We start from the raw sequence: 22858 nt of genomic DNA, 5'->3' as shown, positions 1-22858 counted from the left end.
ATCCCATTAAAAAAAACCTCCTTGCCATTGTTTTTTAAACAGACAATCTCAGTAAAATTTACATTTTGAGCCTGTGGTTGTGAGCTGATCATTTCTGGATATCTTAAGAAAACCCATTACTCAGGCTGGATAACTGGAAAATAGACCATCCTTTGAGATGTCTTTGTGGCTATCCAGCTGACCTTTCTCTGAAAATATATACACTGTTCATTAAAAAAAATCAATTCATAATTTTAAAACTTCCGTTATCTTTCATCAAAGCCCTCAAAAAAGCTCATTTAAAACGCTTTAGATTGCTCCTCACCAGATGCTAGCAAACGGAGTGGCCAGAAACATCCCAGTTAAGTGTATGTAAGTCACAGTAACAAAGAAAGGATTGAATATAAAGATAGATTTGCTTAGGAGGGCAACAAGGACCAATTGTTGGAAGTCAATTGTAGAAGTTTCAGAATCATTCTTAAGTTGTTCATAGTTTTCTGTGTCATTCAGTCAGTCACCAAGAGCTCCTGGTTTTATGCTCTAAGCAAATCATCTTCATCCTCATTGTCGCTAACTTAGATCAAGCCCTTACCATCCATCATCTGCCAACTGTTCACTGATTATTCTTTCTACATTCTACTAGCATTAAATCTTTCTGAAATACAGATAGAATCATGTTAGTTACCTGCTTAAAAACCTCCCATTGTCTATAGAAGTGTTCTATAAACCAAAGTTTTTAGACATATCCTTGAAGATCAAGTTATATTGAGATTTTTAGACACTGAGTTTTCGAAGTGATAACAAACCTTTAGTGTAGTACTAAGGAACAGCTCTTTTACAGTGCAAGTTTGAAAGACACCTGCATAGGAAAAAATTTAGGTTCTTAATTCCTTAGGGTTCTGCGGATATATTCTTAGGAGTCTATATAATTTTTTTTCCTCTAGGGAAAAGTGAGAAATATTGACATACATGATGTATTTTAAACTCCTCACACCTCTTGCTATTTCCTTCTACAAACCCTAAATTCCAACTTCTCATTCTTTTGTAACTAATCTCACTCTTTCATAGCTCTATTGCATTGCATATGTTGTTCCCACTGCTGGAAATGCCTTTCCTCCTCTTGTCTGCTTTGTGAGCAATTACTGATATTTCAGGATCCAGTTCCATTTTCTCCTTTTTTGAGAAGTCTTTCTGGTTTACCTATGCTTTTACACATCATTTTACACTGTCATCATATTGTATTTTCTGTATGTGTTTTGTGTAGTGTCTCATCTGTGCATGTCTTCGTATCATACTTCATAATTTCCCACTGTACGAGGTTCATGGAGTGCTCTTTAAGTTGAATGGAATTTCCAAGAACTTCCTGGTTCTCCCATGTGAGATAGGTTGTTCCTGCCTCTGAATGGCCATATAAGAATGCTATCATACTGGATATCTCAGCATAGTGTGGAAAGTTTAATTGAATACGTTAAGTCCCTTCCAACTTTAATTTTCCATGATTCTAAGTTGAATTTGTTAGAAGAGTGTAGTTAGAAACAAGGTGGTGTCACATAAGAGGATACAGACTATCATAGTTCTGCTTGAGATTTTGTCTTATGCTATGATTATTGCTTTCTTTTATTCATTATTTTATCAGTCAGCCAATAGGTCTTGAGCACGTAATATACATCAGGTACTGTGCTCAAGTTCGGGAACACACCAATGAGTTAAAGTTGTTTCTTGTTTCTGTACCATTTTCACTTTTGGGTACCAGGACCTTCATGCAGTCTCCTCACTCCTGGGAACTCCCCCTGAAATATCCCTGGGCCTATCTCCAGAAATTTTTTTTTCTGTCCTCATCCTCATTTGTTTCCCTACTAAACTTGGCTTACCATGATCTATTTTCTCAGGAATCCCTACTTAGTTTCTAAGCTAATTGTCAAAGAGGTTAATCACTGACAACTCAGTTGTCAGTAACTAGTACTAGCTTCATATAATATAGCTACCATTTATTGCCACAATTCATTTGTCAGTTTGTTGTGCTGTGGGGGCTTGTGTGTTGCTATGATTTTGGAAGCTAAGCCACCAGTATTTCCAGTACCAGCAGCCCATGGTGGACAGGTTTCAGTGGAGCTTCCAGACTAAGACAGACTGGGAAAAAGGACCTGGTGATCTACTTCTGAAAAAATTCGTAATATCCCTGATTGTGAAATAGAGGACACTAGGGATTCTCAGAGATTTGCACAAAGGAAGATTCTTCTGTGAACCTAACTACTCATACTCCATGGGACCCACATATTCAGCCTACTCAGGAGACTGTCTCTTCTAACAGTCTTATTTTCCTTTGTTTTATTTGGGAATATGAAGTCTCTTTCACTCAACTCATAAATTGCACATCTCCATTCTTTATTTCAGCATTGGAATCTAAGAGGGAAGCTGAGGTTACATAAATGACTTCAGTAGACAAAACCCCAGCAATTCCTCCATTCCAGCACTGACTGTGAGAATCTGTTCCATGGGAAGTACATTACGCACCTTTCAAAATCCCCCAAAAGATAAAAAGAGTAGCAATAACTGCAAGGTTCACTCAAAAGCAACAATTCAATTCCACACGCATTTATTGAGAGAGCAGAGTAAAATGGTTGTCTTTGTTCCTGCTCCTCTAATCCTGCTCTCCTCACAGCTTTAGATCGCTTGAGTAATACCTGTAGGCCAAGACAACTCACATCCCAGCCCTGTCCAGGTTCTGAGATAATGTGCCTCTCCAGTGAGCAAAATCTGTGCCTAGGTAATAGTCTCTAATATCATTTGCCACTGAAAAGAATCATCGTTCTTTAGCGATATGGCTGATTCCAGGCCTGGGACAGTATAGGTATAAAATGAGTTATGCCCAAGGGAAGAAAGTACTAATAAAAATGGTAAGGACATGAAGCAGAGACACAAAAGCCGATACAATTTATTGAAACATTATTAATGTGTTGAATTATAGTGTGCTGTCCAGACTCTACTAGGGGTAGTTGACTGTCCGTCTGTCCGTTCATGCGTCTGTCCATCCCTCATATGTCCTTATTCAAATCAGAAAATTCTGAATTAGCAAACACCACTGGGCTGGGATTTTAGACAAAAGACTGTAAACATGAATTCAGAAAAACAAAGTAAAAATGATTGAAAGAAAAGGCATTACCTTCTAGTGTATTTCTAAAGCTGAAATTGGCAGCTTTATTCATGGAGCCAGATTCATACTGGGTCAAACTCAGGCAAAATTCCACATCAGCTGAGGAGGGCAGCCTCGGGGTCCTGGCTTTGTCATGGTTTCCAGGATTGCGCAGTAAGGGTCCCTCAGGTGTTCCATCGCATAAAGCCTGACGGCTATTGTACTCCTCCATTCGGCTGCAGACGATCTGCACGAGACACCTTTATGTTAGAGGAACTGTCACCTCTTGCTCAAAAGGGAAGGTGGGGAGCTTGGAATTCCTGATTACTATCTTTAATTCCTGATTACCATAGTTAATCAGCAGGAGATCAATCTTTTAAATTTTTGAAGGAAGCAGCTTTCTGAGAGTTGCAGAATAAGCTGTACAAGTTAAAACCTAGAATAGGATTCTAGTTTTGTATCTCCCACTTAGGAAAATGCCTTAAGTTCCCTGTAAATGTGTTGCCGTCGAGTTGATTCCAACTCATAGCAACCCTATAGGCCTCATCTAGTCAAATGGTGACAATAATAGATACATCTGCAACTACTGAAAAAATTTAAAGAGGAAATTAATTCAACAAATACTTGTTGAACATTCATTATATGTTAGGCTGGGTGCTGAGTCTTAGGAGGGAAATAATAGAGACAAGTCATTTCTTTGTATAATAAAATCCCATAGCACATGGCATGACCAATAGTAAGCACTCAATATGCAGCTTTATTATCATTAATCCTTATGATGCTGAAGATGACAGGGTGTGTGAATAATTTTACTTTGCACTTTCTTTGTCATTAAATATGCCTTTTTTTTGAGTTATATTGTTGATAGTATTTTCAAACAACAATTTAGCTAGAACTAACCTGAGAATCATCATCTTAAGATGAGAAGTCCTCATGTTTGTATAATAAAAAGTTTTATTTATACGTTTTATTTAAATCACACAGCATTGCTTTCTACATTTGCAGATGAGGGAACCAAGGCTCAGAGCAAGTAAGTAATGTTTCCCAGTTTATATGACAAGTAAATGGTAGAGTTGAGACACCAACCCAAGCCTTCTGATTCCATTTTTAGCGCACTTTGTACGTTCGTGTAGACCAGCAGGACTCAAAATTCAAAGTTGTTTAAGCATTTTCTAGGTTAAAATCTAGAAGAAGATTCTAGTCCTATATCTAGTTTGTAGTTAACTCTAGATATGAAATGCCTTTGATGTAACATAAAATATAGTTATAGCCTGGTTAGGAGCCCAGGTGGCACAGTGATTAAAGTGCTCAGCTGCTAACCGAAAAGCAGTTCACCTGTGGGAGAAAGATGTGGCAGTCTGCTTCCTGAAAGATTTACAACCTTGGAGACCCAGTGGGGCAGTTCTATTCTGTCCTATAGGGTTGCTATGAGTCGAAATTGACTCGATGGCAATGGGTACTGGAGACCGTGTGCCAAACATTTTGTTTGCTCCACTATTAAAGCTTTCCCTATCTTCACCCAGATATGTACTCTAGGAAACTGATTTTTGTGGGCTGCAACGACTGGCTCTTTTGCCCTTTCGCTTCCTTTGAGCTTGCCTAATGAACACACTGCGGTTTTTCAGAGGGCAGAAGGGTAGTGAGTTTGGACTAATTATTTCCTTAGTTACCTTTCTGGTGAGTCAATTTGGGTTAAAAAAAATTTTTTTTTATGTCCCCCTACTAAAGTCTCTCCACTAAGGTTCCCTTTCTAAGATCCAGGAACCTCTTCTTCCCCTTGACCCTTCAGGCCTAGAAGTAGTAATAACTGTTGCCAGCCTCAAGATGTTGCACCGCCTTTTGTTGGTTTCTCTAAACTCTAATCACATCTTTGTTAATAAATTCTCCTAATGTAACTTGAGGTCCCGGGTTGGTGAAAATGGTTTGCTCTTGACTATTAACCTAAAGGTTGGCAGTTCGAACCCACCCAGTAGTACCATGGAAGAAAGGCCTGGCTATTTACTTCTGTTAAGATTACAGCCAAGAAAACCCTCTGGAGCAGTTCCATTCTGTAACACATATGGTCTCCATGGATTGGGGGCCAACTTAACGGCAACGGGTTTAATATAACCTACTCTGAGTGCATGATCTACTTTCTGCTGGAATCTTGACTGATGCAAGTTTTCCATTACTCTTCCTCATCCACTCCTGTAACTTCACTGGCCTCTTGGCCCTTGCTGAACCTAACCAATGAGGCTTTATTTCTTCTTTCTATTCTTCAAGACCGAGTAAAACATCTTGAGAGGAAAATAACAGACATTTTGACTCTAACTTAAAAAATGATCCAGAAAAATCTGACTCTAAATGTAAAGAAGTTTTAGGAACCCATCATCAAATTATTTTGATTATAGTTTTATTCAAGGGTAGGCAGAAGAGTAATCTATGATAAAAATATGTGGCTGAAAAATCTAAAAGAGCTCTTTCAATAAGAATAAAACAAAAATTCCAAGTGGTTAAAAACATTACATCCTAGTTGAATTGACAGCATTTCTAAAGGTTTTTCCTCAACAGTACATAAGTTTAATGCTGTATCTAAAATCACTGATGTCATAAATTCAATGAGATGGAGTAATTAGCTGGATATTGAGGCATAAATCCTAAATTAATAGATGAAGCTCAGGCCATCCCACCCTACCATCACTAAACATTCACAGGCATATGTTTACCAGCTTAAGCTTTATTCATTTTATCTCCCTCAATAGAAAATTATTATCACCTTCCTTATGAAATTGTAGTCTCCATGAGTACAATTTTTTTTTGTTGTTATTATCGATGTTCATTTCTTTATTCTCAGACCTAAAATAGTGTCTGGCACACTGTAAAGGCTTGATAAATATTTGAATGATGAAGGAACAAATTACTAAATGAACCCATGAATCTTCAGCAGGAAACATGTAGGAAACACTCATTTACATATATTAGTTTTGTGATTGATACCAGTTTCTGCCCTGGAATGTATTTCTGAAAATAAATCATTTTTCTTAAACATACAGTGAGCTCCTACTCTATCCAACTCATGAGAGGGATATCTCTTTGTACATTTTTTTCATTGAATTTTGCACAACTACCTTGTGGGTTTATATGATCTTATCACTATTTTAATGTTGAGGAAACTGAGCCTGAGTTTGGAAGAGTATAAAAAGCTAGTAGGATCTAAAGCCCCGTTTCACAATTGGTAATCTACCAACAGCAGGCAAAACACACAGAACAACATTTTAAAAGTGAAAAGCCTTTCTGGTCAACTTGTTTTCACCACAGTTGAAAATAATCAAGATGATCCTATCCATGTCCTGTCCCAGTGAGTTTGGAATCTATAGCTTGTTAAAGCAAATTAAATCATAATAAAATAGAAGGGAATAAACCATGTCCCCTAATAATGGTTTCCACTGTGTCACAAGGAGCCCTGCTGGCTCAGTGGCTAAGAGCTTGGCTGCTAACCAGAAGACTGGCAGTTCAAATCCACAAGCTGCTTCTTGGAAACCTTATGGGGCAGTTCTACTATGCCTTATAGGGTTGCTATGAGTTGGAATTGGCTTGACAACAACGTTTTTTTTTTTTTTGGATTACTGTGTTACAAGAGAGAAACTAAGAAAAGCTATTTTTACTTTTTTGCTCACTAAGGTACCATTTAGTATTGAAGTATTACGTGGTAGAAAACCCCCCCACATGCTGTCAGTTTGTCATACTGTGGGGGCTTGTGTGTTGCTGTGATGCTGGAAGCTTTGCCACTGGAATTTGGATACTAGCAAGGTCACCCATGGTATATAGGTTTCAGCTGAGCTTCCAGACTAAGACAGACTAGGAAGAAGGATCCGGCAGTCTACTTCTGAAAAGCATTAGTCAGTGAAAGCTTTGTCTGGTATAGTGCCAGAAGATGAGTTCCCCAGGTTGGAAGGCACTCAAAAGACGACCGGGGAAGAGCTGCCTCCTCAAAGTAGAGTCAACCTTAATGACGTGGTTGGAGTCAAGCTTTTGGGACCTTCATTTCCTGATGTGGCACGACTCAAAATGAGAAGAAATAGCTGCAAACGTCCATTAATAACTGGAAACTGGAATGTACAAAGTATGAATCTAGGAAAATTGGAAATCATCAAGAAGTGAAATGGAGTGCATAAAATTGATATCCTAGGCATTAGTGAGCTGAAATGGACTGGTATTGGCCATTTTGAATTGGACAATAATATGGTCTACTACGTGGGGAATGACAACTTGAAGAGGAATGGCATTGCATTCACCATCAAGAAAAACATTTCAAGATCTGTCCTGAAGTGCAGCGCTCTCAGTGATAGGATAATATCTATACGCTTACAAGGAAGACCAGTTAATATGACTATTAATCAAATTTACATACCAATCACTGAGGCCAAAGATGAAGAAAATTGAAGATTTTTACCAGCTTCTGTAGTCTGAAATTGATCGAACACACAATCAAGATGCACTGATAATTACCAGTGATTCAAGTGGGAAAGTTGGAAACAAAGAAGGATTGGTAGTTGGAAAGTATGGCCTTGGTGATAGAAACGATGCTGGAGATTGCATGGTAGAATTTTGCAAGACCAATGACTTCTTTGCAACTACTTTTTTTCACGAACATAAATGGTGACTATACACATGGAACCCTCCAGATGGAATACACGGGAATCCAGTTGGCTACATCTGCAGAAAGACATGATGGAAAAGCTCAATATCATCAGTCAGAACAAGGACAGGGGTGACTGCGGAACAGACTATCAATTGCTCATATGCAAGTTCAAGCTGAAACTGAAGAAAATTAGGACAAATCCACAACAGCCAAAGTATGATCTTGAGTATATCTCACCTGAATTTAGAGGCCATCTCAAGAATAGATTTGACCTGTCGAATGCTAGTGACCAAAGACCAGACGAATTGTGGAATGACATCAAGGACATCATACATGAAAAAACCAAGAGGTCATTAACAAGACAGGAAATAAAGAAAAGACCAAACTGGATGTCAGAAGAGACTCTGAAACTTGCTTTTGAACATCGGGCAGCTAAAGCAAAAGGAAAAAGTAGTGACGTAAAAGAACTGAAGATTCGAAAGGCTGTTCAAGAATACAAAGTAGAGTATTATAGAGACATGTGCCAAGAGCTGGAGACACAAAACCAAAACGGAAGAACACACTCAGCATTTCTCAAGCTGACAGAACTGAAGAAAAACTTCAAGCCTAGAGTTGCAATAATGAAGGTTTTTATGGGGAAAATATTAAATGATGCAGGAACCATCAAAAGAAGATGGAAGGAATACTCAGAGTCATTATGCCAAAAAGAATTGTTCGACCTTCAAACATTTCAAGAGGTAGCATATGATCAGGAACCGATGGTACTGAAGGAAGAAGCCCAAGCTTCACTGAAGGCACTGGCAAAAAACCAGGCTCCAGGAACTGATGGAATACCAATTGAGATGTTTCCACAAACAGATGCAGTGCTGGAAGTGCTCACTCGTCTATGCCAAGAAATTTGGAAGATTTGGCCAACTGACTGGAAGAGATCCATATTTATGCCCATTCCCAAGAAAAGTGACCCCACCAAATGCAGAAATTATAGAACAAAGTCATTAATACCACATGTAAGTAAAATTTTGCTGAAGGTCATTCAGGAGCGGCTGCAGCAGTATATCAACAGGGAACTGCCAAGAATTCAAGCCAGATTCAGAAGAGGACGTGGAACCCGGGATATCATTGCTAATGTCAGATGGATCCTGGCTGGAAGCAGGGAATGCCAGGAGGATGCTTACCTGTGTTTTATTGACTATGCAGAAGCATTGGACTGTGTGGATCATAACAAATTATGGATAATATTGTGAAGGATGGGAATTCCAGAACACTTAATCGTGCTCATGAGGAAACTGTCCATGGATCAAAGAGGCAGTTGTTTGGACAGAAGAAGGAGATACTGTGTGCTTTACAGTCAGGAAAGGTGTGCATCAGGGTTGTATCCTTTTACCATACCTATGCTGAAAAAAAAAAAACTTTTTTTTTTATGCTGAGCAAATAATCTTAGAAGCTGGACTATATGTAGAAGAATGGGGCATCAGGATTGGAGGAAGACTCATTAACAACCTGTGTTAAGCAGATGACACAACTTTGCTTGCTGGAAGTGAAAAGGACTTGGGAACTTGAAGAAAAGGACTGTTGAAGATAAAAGACCATAGCCTTCAGTATGGATTACGTCTCAACGTAAAGAAGACAAATCCTCATAACTGGACCAATAAGCAACATCATGATAAACAGGGAAAATATTGAAGTTGCCAAGGATTTCATTTTACTTGGATCCACAATCAACACCCATGGAAGCAGCAGTCAGGAAATGAGAAGATGCATTGCGTTGGGCAAATCTACTGAAAGAGATCTCTTTAAAGTGTTGAAAAGCAAAGATGTCACCTTGAAGACTAAAGCTGGCCTGACCCAAGCCATGGTATTTTCAGTGTGAAAGCTGGACAGTGAATAATGATGACCAAAGAAGAGTTGACACCTTTGAATTATGGTGTTGGTGAAGAATAATATTAAATATACTATGGACTGCCAAAAGGACGAATAAATCTGTCTTGGAAGAAGTACAACCAGAAAGTTCCTCAGAAGCAGCGATGGCAAGACTGCATTTCACGTACTTTGGACATGTTGTCAGGAAGGATCAGTCCCTGGAGAAGGGCATCATGCTTGGTAAAATAGAGGGCCAGCGAAAGAGAGGAAGACCCTCAATGAGATGGATTGACACAGTGGCTGCAACAATGGGCTTAAGCATAACGATAGTGAGCATGGCACAGGACTGGGCAGTGTTTCGTTCTATGGTACATGGGGTTGCTATGAGTCAGAACTGACTTACTGGCACCTAACAGCAACAACGTAATAGAAAAGCACTAGACTCCAGATTCAAGTAAACCTGGGCTTCAATTTTGGCTCAGTTACTTCCTAGCAATGTGACAATGGGCAAGTTGTTTAGACTGGCTAAGTCTAAAATGACTCATCTAAAATATGAAATTATATTACATATCTTGATATAAAAAATTATAAAATATCACAGTACATGGCTTAACAAATAGGAGTTTGTAGTTTTCCTTGGGTTTCATGCCATTTCTAATTCTTTTGTCCATGAGACAATTGAGAACATGAAATGTTGAGTGACTTATCCAAGGCTGCATAATGTTTAGAGCTAGAGTCAGAACATTCAGACACAGGCTCCTGATTCCAAAGCTATATCCATTACATTTAATATTCACTCTAAATGGCTAAGGAATGAATGGTTGATTAAAACTAACTTTTGCCTTGAATGCAATGTATTGAATTCCTTTATAATGTCAATTAACTAGACACCACAGTGGGTACACAGACAGAATAATTTTCATTCCTGTTTGAATAATAAACCATCTCAGAATATTTTCAAAAGATCCTGCTGGCTAAAAGACTCCTACAGCAGGCTGGGTTAATTTAGAAAGGTTTGAATGGAACTATTTTTGGCTGAAGTGCCAACTGCCAAGTGACTAAGTGTTCAAATGACTGAGGGTACAAGTTACAAGAAGGAAATCTACCCTAGTTCTAGAAATAATTTAAAAAAACTGAATCCCAAGTGATTGTCTTTCTAGTTGATACGGCAAAGGAGTTGGCACTGTGGTTCTGATCATGGAGATTGCAGTCAGGGAATCCTGAGTTTCAATACTGACACTTTATTAGCTAAGTGACCTTGGATAAGTTACTTTAAACTCTCTAATTATCAAAGTTTTACATGTGTAAATGAGAAATATAGCAACTTTTTATCAAAGATCAAACAATCTAATATATGAAAAGCTGACTCATAGCAGCCCTATAGGACAGGGTAGAACTGCCCCATAGTGTTTCCAAAGAGTAGCTGGTAGATTCGAACTGCTGACCTTCTGGTTAACAGCCAAGCTCTTAACCACTGCACCACCAGGGCCTCATATGTAGTATGTAGTGCCAAGTTTATAGTGTTTAATAATGACAGTTATTATAAATATTAAGGTCTCTAGATGGTGCAAACAGTTTGTGCTCAACTGCTAACTGGATACAAAACCTTTGGACAAGCCATCAAATCATTTTTAACTGGCTCTATAATTTTTTTTTTATAACACTGGTTACATGTTCTTTGCATATGTAAAAAACATGGGTATATAATTTTACAAATATGATTATAATACATGGAACGAAAATAATATGTTGGTTACCAAACTAGCCATTTTACTATAACATATTTAATTCCTTCACAGCAATGCTTTAAAATATGTTATTCTAATTTTAGAGATAGTAAGGTCTCAGAATAATTAATTTGCCCAGAGTCTTTTTTTTTTTAAATTTTATTGTAGTAAAAATACACAGAAACGTATGCTGTCTCCACAGTTTCTGCAAGCACAATTCATTAACATTGTCTACATTCTTCAAGCTGTGCAACAATTCTTGCTATCTGTCATGGATTGAATTCTGTCCCCCCCGCCCCCAAATGTGTATATCAACTTGGTTAGGCCATGATTCCCTGTATTGTATGGTTGTCCTCCATTTTGTGATTGTAATTTTGTGTTGAGGGGATTAGAATGGGATTGTAATACCACCCTTAACCCAGGTCACCTCCCTGATCCAATGGAAAGGGAGTTTCCCTGGAATGTGGCCTGCACCACCGTTTATCTCTCAAGAGATGAAAGGGAAGCAAGCAGAGAGTTGGGGACTTCATAACACCAAGAAAGCAGCACCAGGAGCAGAGCACATCCTTTGGACCTGGGATCCCTGTGCCTTAGAAGCTCCTCAACCAGGGGAAGGCTGAGGACAAGGACCTTCCTCCAGAGCTGACAGAGAAAGCCTTCCCCTGGAGCCAACATCCTGAATTTGGACTTGTAACCTACTAGACTGTGAGAGAAAAAATTTCTCTTTGTTAAAGCCATCCACTTGTGGTATTTCTGTTATAGCAGCACTAGATGACTAAGACACTATCATTTTCCAAATCATACCACCACCATTTACATAAACTCAATGACCCCTAAGCAAAAACATCCCATTTTACACTCCCTCCCATCCCCGGGAATCGCTAGTATCTTTGGTTCCTATATATTTACTCATTTTATATAAGTGAGATCATGCAGTGTTTGTTCTTTTGTGACTGACTTATTTAACTCAACATGATGTTTTTTGACAATTGCCCTTCTAATAGGTCCCTGGATGGTGTAAGTGGTTTCCGCTTTTCTACTATAACCTAAAGGTTGGCAGCTCAAACCCTCTCATTGGCACCATGGAAGAAAGGCGTGATGATCTACTTCCATAAGGATTATAGCCAAACAACCACTATGGATCGGTTCTACTCTGTAGCACATGGGGTCACCATGAATCAAAGTTGACTTGACAGCAATGGGTTTGGTGATTTTTGTTTGTTTGTTTTTCTTTTGGTATCGCATTGTAATTTGGATTTACATCTCCCTAATGGCTAATGGGGAAACCCTGGTGGCGTAGTGGTTAAGTGCTACAGCTGCTAACCAAAGGGTCAGCAGTTTGAATCCACCAGGCACTCCTTGGAAACTCTGTGGGGCAGTTCTACTCTGTCCTATAGGGTCGCTATGAGTCGGAATCAACTCGACAGCACTGTTTTTTTTTTAATGGCTAATAGGAGCCCTCGTAGCATAGTGGTGAAGAACCCAGGCTGCTAATCAAGAGGTCGGCAATTCAAACCCACCAGCTGTTCCTTGGAAACCCTATGGGGCAGTTGTACTCTGTCCATAAGGTCACTAAGAGTCAGAATCAAGTCGAAGGCAATGACGAATGATTTTGAGCATCTTTTCACATGCTCGTTGGCCACTTGAATATCTATCCTCTTTGGAAAAATGTCTGTTCAAGTCCTCTGACCATTTTTCGATTTGGTGGTTTGTCTTTTTGTTGTTAAGTTGCCCAGAGTCTTGTAGCTAAGTAAATGGCTCAAAATATTATGTTATTTTTACTACATTGTTCTGCTTTCCATTCCATTTAGCCTTTCCGTCAACATGGGAAACAGGCATATGTGGTATTTGATACCCATTTTTTTCCTGTGAAAAAACTAAAGGTCAGAGATTCTAAATAACTTGCCCAATATCACTTGGAAAGTAGAAGAGAGAGAATTTGAGTCCAGGTTTTTTGCCCAAGGCTCTCTTCTTTTTCTGTTTCACCACAGGTGATCTATAACATACGGTGGGAAAACAAGTGGCTCAAATCAAATTAAAAAAGGGAAATGGAAAGAAACATTCATGATGAAGGTAAGCCTAGATTGCCTTCTATTAAAGAAATAGCAATGAATAGCCAATTATTAAAAACTTTCAATAGCAAAGATTCTATTATGGCATTAGAGGTTATTTGAATTAAAAAAAAAGTAAACCATATGACATTCCACAGAGTCTTTTTCATAAAGAAAAAAAGAAAAACTGTTATATCACTGAGCTGTTGCTATGGTTACCCAAAACCCATGATCTCTGCTGAAATGTGACTTTTTTTTTCTTCCCACTGTTTGCTTCCATGTGATGTGCTTTTCACCTGGTGAATGAAGTTCCTGGCCACATTTTTCTTATTAAAAAAAAAAAAAAAATTTTTATTTTTTATCATCTAGAAAATATATATATGTATTTTCTCTCTCCTTTTTTGATCTATCACCACAGCTACCCCTGATAGGGTTTTTCTTTTTATAGCTAGCTTATGTGCTTGTTACATAACATTGGGTCTAATTGTGTTGAGCTGATGTATTCGTACTTAAATTTTATTAACCAATTTATTAAGCTATTTGATCTCATCTTGAACAAAATAGTCTAGTTCTTAAATTGAATGTTCAGTTCTTGAATCGAAAGCATTCACAATAGCGGTGTGTCTATACAGAACCTGTGTTTATAAAATGAAAATAAAGAGAGAAAACACCGATTTCCATATTAATTAAATCAGAGATTCTCAGTGCTGGCCGCAGGTTAGAATCACACTAGAAGATTTTGAAAATCCAGATGCAGACCACTGGAATCTGAATTTCTGGCAGAAGTTGGACGAGTGGAGCAGAAGCCCAAGTTAAGTTTTTGTTTGGTTGTTTGTCATTTTGTTAAAGCTCCCTAGGTGATTTTAATACTGAGAACCTAAGAATTAAATCAATGTATACACGAATCTTAATTTTTGAAGGACTTTGTAACCAGAGGGCTTTGTGAAGAAATGAGAACAGCCAACCATAGTTGGGTTTAACTGCCACTCTGACACCCATCACCCCTCGACACCACAAATAGACAAGTGTTCATTCATTTCTCCTTCTTTATTTAAACTGATGTTTGCTTGATTTTCATCATTACTTTTCCTCCACCCTGTATCCTAATTTTATTTTTAAAACCAGTTACTACACAGGAGTTTAATCATAGAACCAGGCTGAAGTTAATGTTTTAATACTTTCGAGCCAGTGTTTACCCACTAGACACAAAACATTTGCTTGAAAAAGTAATAAAATTGGCCACATAATGAAGAAAAAGAGAACATTTTCATTCAATAATCAATAAGTGATTAGAAAAAAATCACGAATATACATCTGGGTATCACCAGATAGCACACCTTGAATGTAATTAAAAACGAGTTAGTAACTATCTTTTAAGCTTCAGTGTGAGTTTTCTAACAGTTTTGGTAATTTAGATAATCCTCCAGGCTTTCCGGGTCATGTGAAGCTGTAGAGGTAAGCAGGGTGTTACAAGTGACACTGAAAATCCCACATCAAAGCTTCGCAGTATTTTAAGCAGTAAGACAGTACGTGGGAGCTAGAGGAGAGGTTTGTACCTCACAGATTAAGGTAGGAAGTCTGAGGCTTTGTGGAGTAAGATTTTTTTCCAGCACATTTTTCACCCTTTTCTGCACAAATACATTCATTCTGCCTATTAATAGCCGGCATTAGTGACACCAAAATTAGACAGTGGACACTTTTTAAGAGGCTCCATTTGAAAGTTGTGTGAACTTGGATGGGGCGCGTGTGGCTGGGGGGGTCCATGTTTCAAAACTGCCATGTGAGGCAGTGATTATAGTGGAAATGTCTCCTCATTCCATTAAAATATTGGCTTAGTTCCATAAATCATTGCTACCCAAGTGTGGCATTAGAAATTTTTGGAAGGGAGGAGGAAAAGCATGCCTTCCACCCTCAAAGTTTAAAAATGATAAGTAATTAAGAGCATATTTCTTTGGTTACCTTTTGTCCTTAATCCAGAGTGATAGACTCAGAAAAGGAGAACTAGGAATTACTACATTTCAATATAGCAATTCCTTACCTTGGACCTCTAAAGTTTATAAGTATTTAGGATCAAAGCTAATTTTTTTCTGCAGTCAAATTGAAAAAGTGAGACAGGCTGGGCTAAGTCCTTTGCCTAAACACATCAAAGCAGCTACATCCTTGGAAATAGGATACAGTGATTGTGCAGGCAGGGTATGAGGCCAAATCTTCTCTCTTCTACTTACTGGATGTATGATGTCGTGCAAGTCACCTAATCTCTTTATACCTCAGCTTTCTAATCTTTAAAGCAGAGAAAGGTAAGAGCATTAAATTCGTTAATGTATAAAAGCACTTGTAACAGGAATTCACACAGAGTAAATGCTCATTAAGGAGCTGTGGTCTTGCAGTGGTTAAGTCCTTGGCTGCTAACCAAAGGGTCAGCGGTTTGAATCCACCATCTGCTGCATGGGCCAAAGATGTAGCAGTCTGCTTCCGTAAAGACTACAGCCTTGGAAACCTTATGGGGGCAGTTCTACTCTGTTCTATAGGGTGGCTATAAGTCAGAATAAACTCAACAGCAACTAGTAAGTGCTCACTGAATATTAGCTACTTCATTATTTACCTATTTGGGCCTTGGGACTCATCCACATTAGGAAAAAAAATTAATCAGTGTTTCCTAAATTTTTCTAATTGCTCTTGAAACATATTAAATTATGCCTTCCCAAGACTGCCTCCTGTAGACTCTGATCAATGGTCTAGGATAGGGCCAAGAATTTGTATTTTTAATTTTTATGCCGTATGAATTTTATCTTAAAGAAAATTTTGCAAACACTGGCCTATAATCCACTGCCTTCAAGTAGATTCCGACTCATAGCAACTCTATAGGATAGAGTAGGACTGCCACCATTGAGTTTCCAAGGCTGTAATCTTTACAGAAGCAGACAGCCGCATCTTTCTTCAGTGGAATGGCTGGTGAGTTCCAACCTCTGACCTTTTGGTTAGCAGCTGAGCACTTTAACCACTGCACCACTAGGGATCCTTCACTGGCCTGTACCATTTATTTATTCAATCATTTAGATATCCATCCATTCATTAATTCATTCACACAACAAATAATGAGCATTTGCCAGACAACATCCCAGGTGCTGGAAGATACCGTGATACACCAAGTACTTTTCTCATTGGAGCTTTGAAACCCAGTAGAAGAGATAGAAATTAGACAAATAATCCATGCGACTACAATTGTACAGTGTGCTATAAAGGAAAAATAGAAGGTACTTGGAGATCTCTTCGTAGGAGATCTTCCCTATGCTATGGGGCAGGAGAGGTGGAGAAGGGAGGTTTATGAAGACTTTCCTGAAGAAGTGATTGCTAAGGTCTCTGTGTGCTCTGACGTTGTATGCCTATGATTCAATCAGCTTTCTACTCCAACTGCATCTTACCTGCCAAGAAGAGAAGAAGGATGCTGGGCTGAGTAGGTTAGGGTTTGCTGGGTGGTGCCCTCCCATGTACTCGTCTGTGCAAATGTCACAGTCTTCTGCATCCCGCCAGTCCCAGTACGGAATAGTGAAGTTCTCATCCCCTGTCAGCCTCTGGATTTCTTTTTCCCACTGCAGCAAGAAGAGTCTATGCCAAGGCAGGAAGCCTGGTGCTTCATGAGCAAAATCAATGTCGCTCCAGATTTCAGATCCCCCGAGCAGTGTGTCTCTGGACACATAATAATGCATCCAGACAAAGAGGTCATAGATGTTGATGTCTCTAAACATGGGTCTTGATCCATTGTTCATTTGGCCATAGGTGCCTGTGGGGATAACATAGTCTGCACTGGTGGTATGTTTTGCTAAAGTGAGGTAGGCAAGGAATTTGTTCTTCTCTGGGACACTCAAATCAAAGATGTTTCTTCTTACTAACAGTCGCCTCTCTGTGCAGTTTGGCCCCCAAAAGCCAAACCTACAATTTCCACAGTCAAATCCCATGAAGTTGCCAGAGCACTGGCAGGTCCTGTTATAAAAGACAGAAGGCCAAGACTCCCGGTCATCCACCCCTGTGAAGGGGAATTGAGGCCCGAGTGGTGCATTGGACAGAAGGACGTCCTGACAGGAACCCCTGCCTGAAAGCTGGCCACAGGGACTCCCATCCCCACTCCACGGAGGGCAGCATTCCTTCTCCATCATACTCTTAGAAGACACACAGGCTCGAGGGAAATGGCCGGCGGAAGTATGAAAACTCCACAGCAGGCAGTACAAAACAACCAGGCGCATTCTTCCTCCAATCCTCAGAGAGTCTGCCTGAGCTAGTTAATTAGAGCCACAAATTTCTCTTTCTAGCTACCTCTACACTGACTATCACATGTTTTGGCTAAGACCTATATAATACCACTCCCACTTCTAACATCAAACACTTGCAGTCTTTATCTTAAGCTTTCATCTTCTGAAAAGCACATGACTAATTTGTCTTTGGATTTGGCATTTATCCCACCAATGGGACAGGCCTATTTTAAAGTGAGAAACACTATTCACCATTAATAGTTTAATTCATGTGATTAAAAAAAAAAAAAACACCATTGCTGTTGAGTCGATTCCGACTCACAACAACCCTATGGGACAGAGTAGAGCTGCTCCATAGGGTTACCAAGGAGCAGCTGGTAGATTTAAACTGCCAGCCTTTTGGTTACTGGCAGAGCTCTTAACCACTGCACCACCAGGGCTCCAATTCATGTGATTAGATTAATAGTAATAATAGCAATAAGAATAATGTTTAATTTAAGTAAAGTCAGTTAACTATCAAATTAATCATGATTTGAATTTGATAATGAGAACCAATGTCAGCAATAGAGCTGCTCTGATTAAGAAAGGTCAGGAAATATTACAAAATATAAGAATAAGGTGGTTGCTTTTCAGAGACCATAAATAGGCCACAATATTTGCAGAACTCCACTTTGTAGAAAAGGTTTTCTCATAGCCCAGAGATTATTTCTTATATCTGATTACATTTATAGGTTATTTATTTCATATAAAGTATGAGAAAAAAATTCTAATTTTTTTTTCTGATTATCTTGATGCATTTGGCTATTTGCCTGCTCCCTAGCCACTCATTTTCTGATTATTCCTAAATAAGTAGATCCCTTTGGTAGTTGCATGGTCTACTTTATTGTGGAAACTTTTGCTAGTTAACATTTCAAAGAAAACTTTTTTTTTAAACTTCTGTAGCTACCTTATTTCACTCATAAATGCTGGAAAACTAGGAATTTATTTGAAAATTTTTTTGTAATATCATTATTAAAAAAACAAAAAACAATAATCAACAACAAAAAAACAGTTGCCACTGAGTCAATTCTGACTCATGGTGACCCCATGTGTTAAAGAGTAGAACTTCTTCACTAGGTTTTCAAGGCTATGACCTTTCAGAAACAGATAGCCAGGCCTTTCTTCCAAGGTACCACTGGGTGGATTTGAACTGCCAATCTTTAGATTAGTGGTGGATCACTTAACTGTTTACACTACCCAGGGACTAAAGTTCTCAATTTAGTGGCTGAATGATTAAGTATTAATATATTTATTAAACAAATATTTATTAATCACCTAATCCAGGCATTCTTTCTTGGTATGTACAGTGAAATAGAGAAATTGAAATGCATGGATAAAAAAATAATTTTAACTATTCATGCTAATTTTTATACAAATAGTATAGATAATAAGTGCTTCAGACTTTTAGTGAGAAAGGGAATCTTTATGAACTGAGGATATTGAAAAGGATTGCATAGTTTTGGATAATAGTATGCACATTTAATCAAGGGAGTACACCTTGAGTAAAAGCTTAAAGCATTGGCATACACTGAAAAGACCAGCGAGAATGCAGACAACACATCAGGCAGGGGAAACTATTCAGAGGTGGGAGCTGTTTCATCTGCTGAGTTGGAACATTGGATTCAGATAGGCTTCCGCCAAAAAACTAAACCAAACCCATTGTGGTTGAGTCAATTCTGACTCATAGCGACCCTGTAGGATGGAGTAGAACTGTCTCATAGGGTTTCCAAGGAGCAGCTGGTAGAATTCAAATTGCCAATCTTTTGGTTAGCAGCCAAGCTCTTAACCACTGAACTACCAGGGCATAGGAAATCAAACCTAAAAAACCAATCCATGGAGGACCTTGAAAACTATACTAGGTTTGAGCTAAGGTGATCTCTGTTTGAGCTGAAGAGTGATCAGATGCATGAGAGTAGTAAAATCAAAATTGACCCCCCTGAGACTCCCTTATCTTGCTCCGTACTTAAAACTGGGTGGTCTCCTGACGTTAAGGTACCAGACAGAGAAAGTGAAAATCCTCACATAAGCCTCAGTGTGGACCCTCAGGAGCAGGCTTATGGGAAAGGCCATCCTTATCCCAGTGATTCTGGATTATCAGCCTGCTCTACTTCCTGTCCTTTCTGCTAAAGTTTGTCTTGTTATACAACTGTCTCCATACAACTCTCTTGAGAATCAAAGCAGCCTTTTCAGGTGGAAGGAGCAGCATGTGGGTGAAAAGGATGAGACGTCTCCATAGAAATACTACTGCTGGCTAGGATTAGGAAGTCATCACATGATCTCCACAAGGAGGCTTAATCTTTTTTCTTCCTCCTTGCTTTTAGAACCGCCGGAGATTAACACAAGGCCTCTTGTCTCTGGGCAGTCTTGCTTCTTATTACTTACACCCATATGAGACCTTTTGTAATTCTGTTCAACTACTTGCAGGCAAAACTCAACTTCTCATGTCCAGTTTAATTAACAGTTTTGTTTTAGACTTGACCCCCTCCTTCCCCATTAGGCTGCCTGGTGAAATAACGAAGAAATCCTCCATTATGCCACTGGGCTTGCTGCTTCTGCTCTTACAAGTCTGTTTTTCATAGCCCTCAGAGCCTGCATTGAAGAGTGGTTAAAAGGTACTCTGTCCTCTTATTGTCCACCCCCAAACTGATTTCCTTAAATTGACAGACCTTTTTATTCCTCCCCAGAATAGGCCACTATCTCTTCTAGCCTATGTGTATAATAGTGTTATGGCCAATACGTGCTTCCTAAATACCAAACTCTGTTTAGGCTGGTTCTTGCCTGGAAACCCTGGTGACGTAGTGGTTAAGTCCTATGGCTGTTAACCAAGAGGTTGGCAGTTTGAACCCACCGGGTGCTCCTTGGAAACTCTTTCAGGCAGTTCTACTCTGTCCTATAGGGTAGCTATGAGTTGGGATCAACTCGACGGCAGTTGGTTTTTGGTTTTTTGCCTGAACTCCAGATTTACTTTCTCTAGCTGTCTGTAGGTTATATGATTTGAAAATGCCTTACCTTGTCCCGAGAGATTTTTTTTATGACTTAACACCTGGGCTAAAGCAATACTTTATTAAGTAGAATTAGGAGCTCAGTAAATGCAGGTATGTATTGCACATCAACTATCAAGGAATATGCTCACAAGTAGGGATGCTATAGTAAGCACAACAGAGAGACTTCTACCTTGATGATAGAGAATCTATTAAATAATATATTAATTTTAGTTATTCTTTATAATATTTATAGCTACGTGTCATTTAAATAGCATTTTTTCCATAATAAATGACTTTAAATTGCTATGAAAGAAAATTAAATAGCTCTATTAGGGACGATGGGAGAGGGATCTATCTGGTCTCAGCGGACATGACCAGGAAGGATTTCTGGGGGAAGTGATATTTCAGGTGACATCTGAAAAAATTCTAGAAGTCTAGTGAAGGGAAGGACTGTGAAAGTGAGAACTTTCCAGGCAGAAGGAATAGCATAAGCAAAGACTCTGAAGTGGGGGGCAGTGCGGCATGTTCAAGAATTCTAAGAATAGTTAAGGTGCTGTAGCTGCAAAATCTATGGAAATAAGATATGACCATGCAGATGTAGACATGGGCAAGATAGTAGTCCTTGAAGTGTTCAAGGCAGTTTTTGTGATCATAAGTGCATTTAAAAGATTTCACTCAGGCTGTTGGGATGAGAACAGAAGTAGGGTGGGGTGCAGATGGGAGCAAGAGTGAATGTAGGAATAACAGGAGGTGATGTGAGTGATCCAAGCAAGAACGATGTGTCTTGGACTAGAGAGATGATCTCTGAAGTGGATAGAAGTGAGTGGATCTCAGAGACGTGTAAGTGATGAATTCAAGAGGAGCTGATATGGGCTAGGTGTGGGGGATGAAAATGAAAGCGTTTTGGGGTTGACTCCTGAGCTTCTGTCCTCACACATTTATTAACTTATGCTTTGGAACGCTGGTGGCATAGTGGCTAAGAACTTGCTGCTAATCAAAAGGTCAGCAGTTTGAATTCACTAGTTGCTCCACGGAAACCCTGTGGGGCAGTTCTACTCTGTCCTGTAGAACTGCAACGCGTTTGGTTTTTTGTAAAATATAACTTTTCCTTACTAGCTAGTTGGTTTCTCTGAAATACAGTCTGTATAAGAAAGACAGTGCAAATGCTTAATTCTTATGCTTTTATTTATCAAATTTTAGAATAACTACTTGGTGCCCTAAACAACCACTAAACACAACCGAGGTATTTAGACTTCTACAGAATTTATGTATCTGGTGTGTTTAATTCATTATTCTTTTGATGTACAAACTGACTCAACTTTGGCCAATATCCAGCTAATTAGTAGATATTATAGATTGAATTCTCTCCCTTAAAAATATATGCTGAAGTCCTAACCCCTCAGTAGTGTGAATATAACCTTGATTGGAAATAGCAGCTTTAAAGATGTTATCAATTAAGTTACATGAGATCATACTTGAGCAGGGTGGGTCTTAATTCAACTTGAGTGGTGTCCTTATAAAAGAGCAGAAGAAACAGAGAAGACAGCCATGTGATGATAGAGACAGAAATGAGAGCGTGAAACTACAATCCTGGAAATACTAAGGATTTCCAGGAGCCACTAGAAGCTAGGAGAGAGGCAAGGAGCAGATTTTCCCTCAGTCTCCAGAAGGAATCAAGCCTGCCAACGACTTGATTTTGGACTTCTAGACTCCAGAACTATGAAACAATAAATTTCTATTCTTATAAACCACCCACTTTGTGGTACTTGGTTTTAGAAATGAATACAGTGGACACCACCTATGCTACATTATGATAATGTTCGACGATGATTATTATGATTGTGTTTATGTGTGTGTGTATTGTTGAAGATGGGTGAGAGATAGATTGCATTTTCTCCAGTTTTTCGTATTTCATGAAATACATTTTAAAGTTCTAAATTTTTTCAAACATACAGGGAAAAAATAAACACCCATGTACCTACTACACTTATTTTACACATTTTAGACTGATAGATGAACTTTTAAGGTCACATAGTATCATTTAGACACAGGAAAGACAGAGCTAGAGGCAGTGGAGGAGAAGCATGAATGAAATGAGCCCTGAAATTTTTAAGGTATAGGATCAGGCACTAAGCCAGGTTGGCAGGGCCCAGCAATGAGCTCAACATAGAACCAGAGGGTAAGAAGTTTCACTATGAAAAGAGTCCAAGGAAAGAG

At 38.9% G+C, this 22858-nt stretch overlaps 1 protein-coding gene across 1 annotated transcript in view; it reads right to left on the bottom strand.

Moving 5' to 3' along the window:
* TYR (tyrosinase) overlaps positions 1-17744 on the bottom strand; it is a 102939-nt gene extending 85195 nt beyond the window's left edge. The window contains exons 1-2 of the mRNA XM_003418555.4: positions 16794-17744; positions 3143-3359 (exon numbers count right to left, since the gene is read on the bottom strand). Coding sequence (XP_003418603.1) covers positions 3143-3359; positions 16794-17612 — 1036 coding nt within the window. The 5' untranslated portion in view covers positions 17613-17744. The remainder of the gene's footprint in view (positions 1-3142; positions 3360-16793) is intronic.
* Between the last annotated feature and the right edge of the window lie 5114 nt (positions 17745-22858).

This window comes from Loxodonta africana, chromosome 7 (genome assembly GCF_030014295.1).
Source record: "Loxodonta africana isolate mLoxAfr1 chromosome 7, mLoxAfr1.hap2, whole genome shotgun sequence".
NCBI classification, from domain to species: Eukaryota; Metazoa; Chordata; class Mammalia; order Proboscidea; family Elephantidae; genus Loxodonta; species Loxodonta africana.
This window is presented reverse-complemented; position numbering and strand designations above follow the sequence as displayed.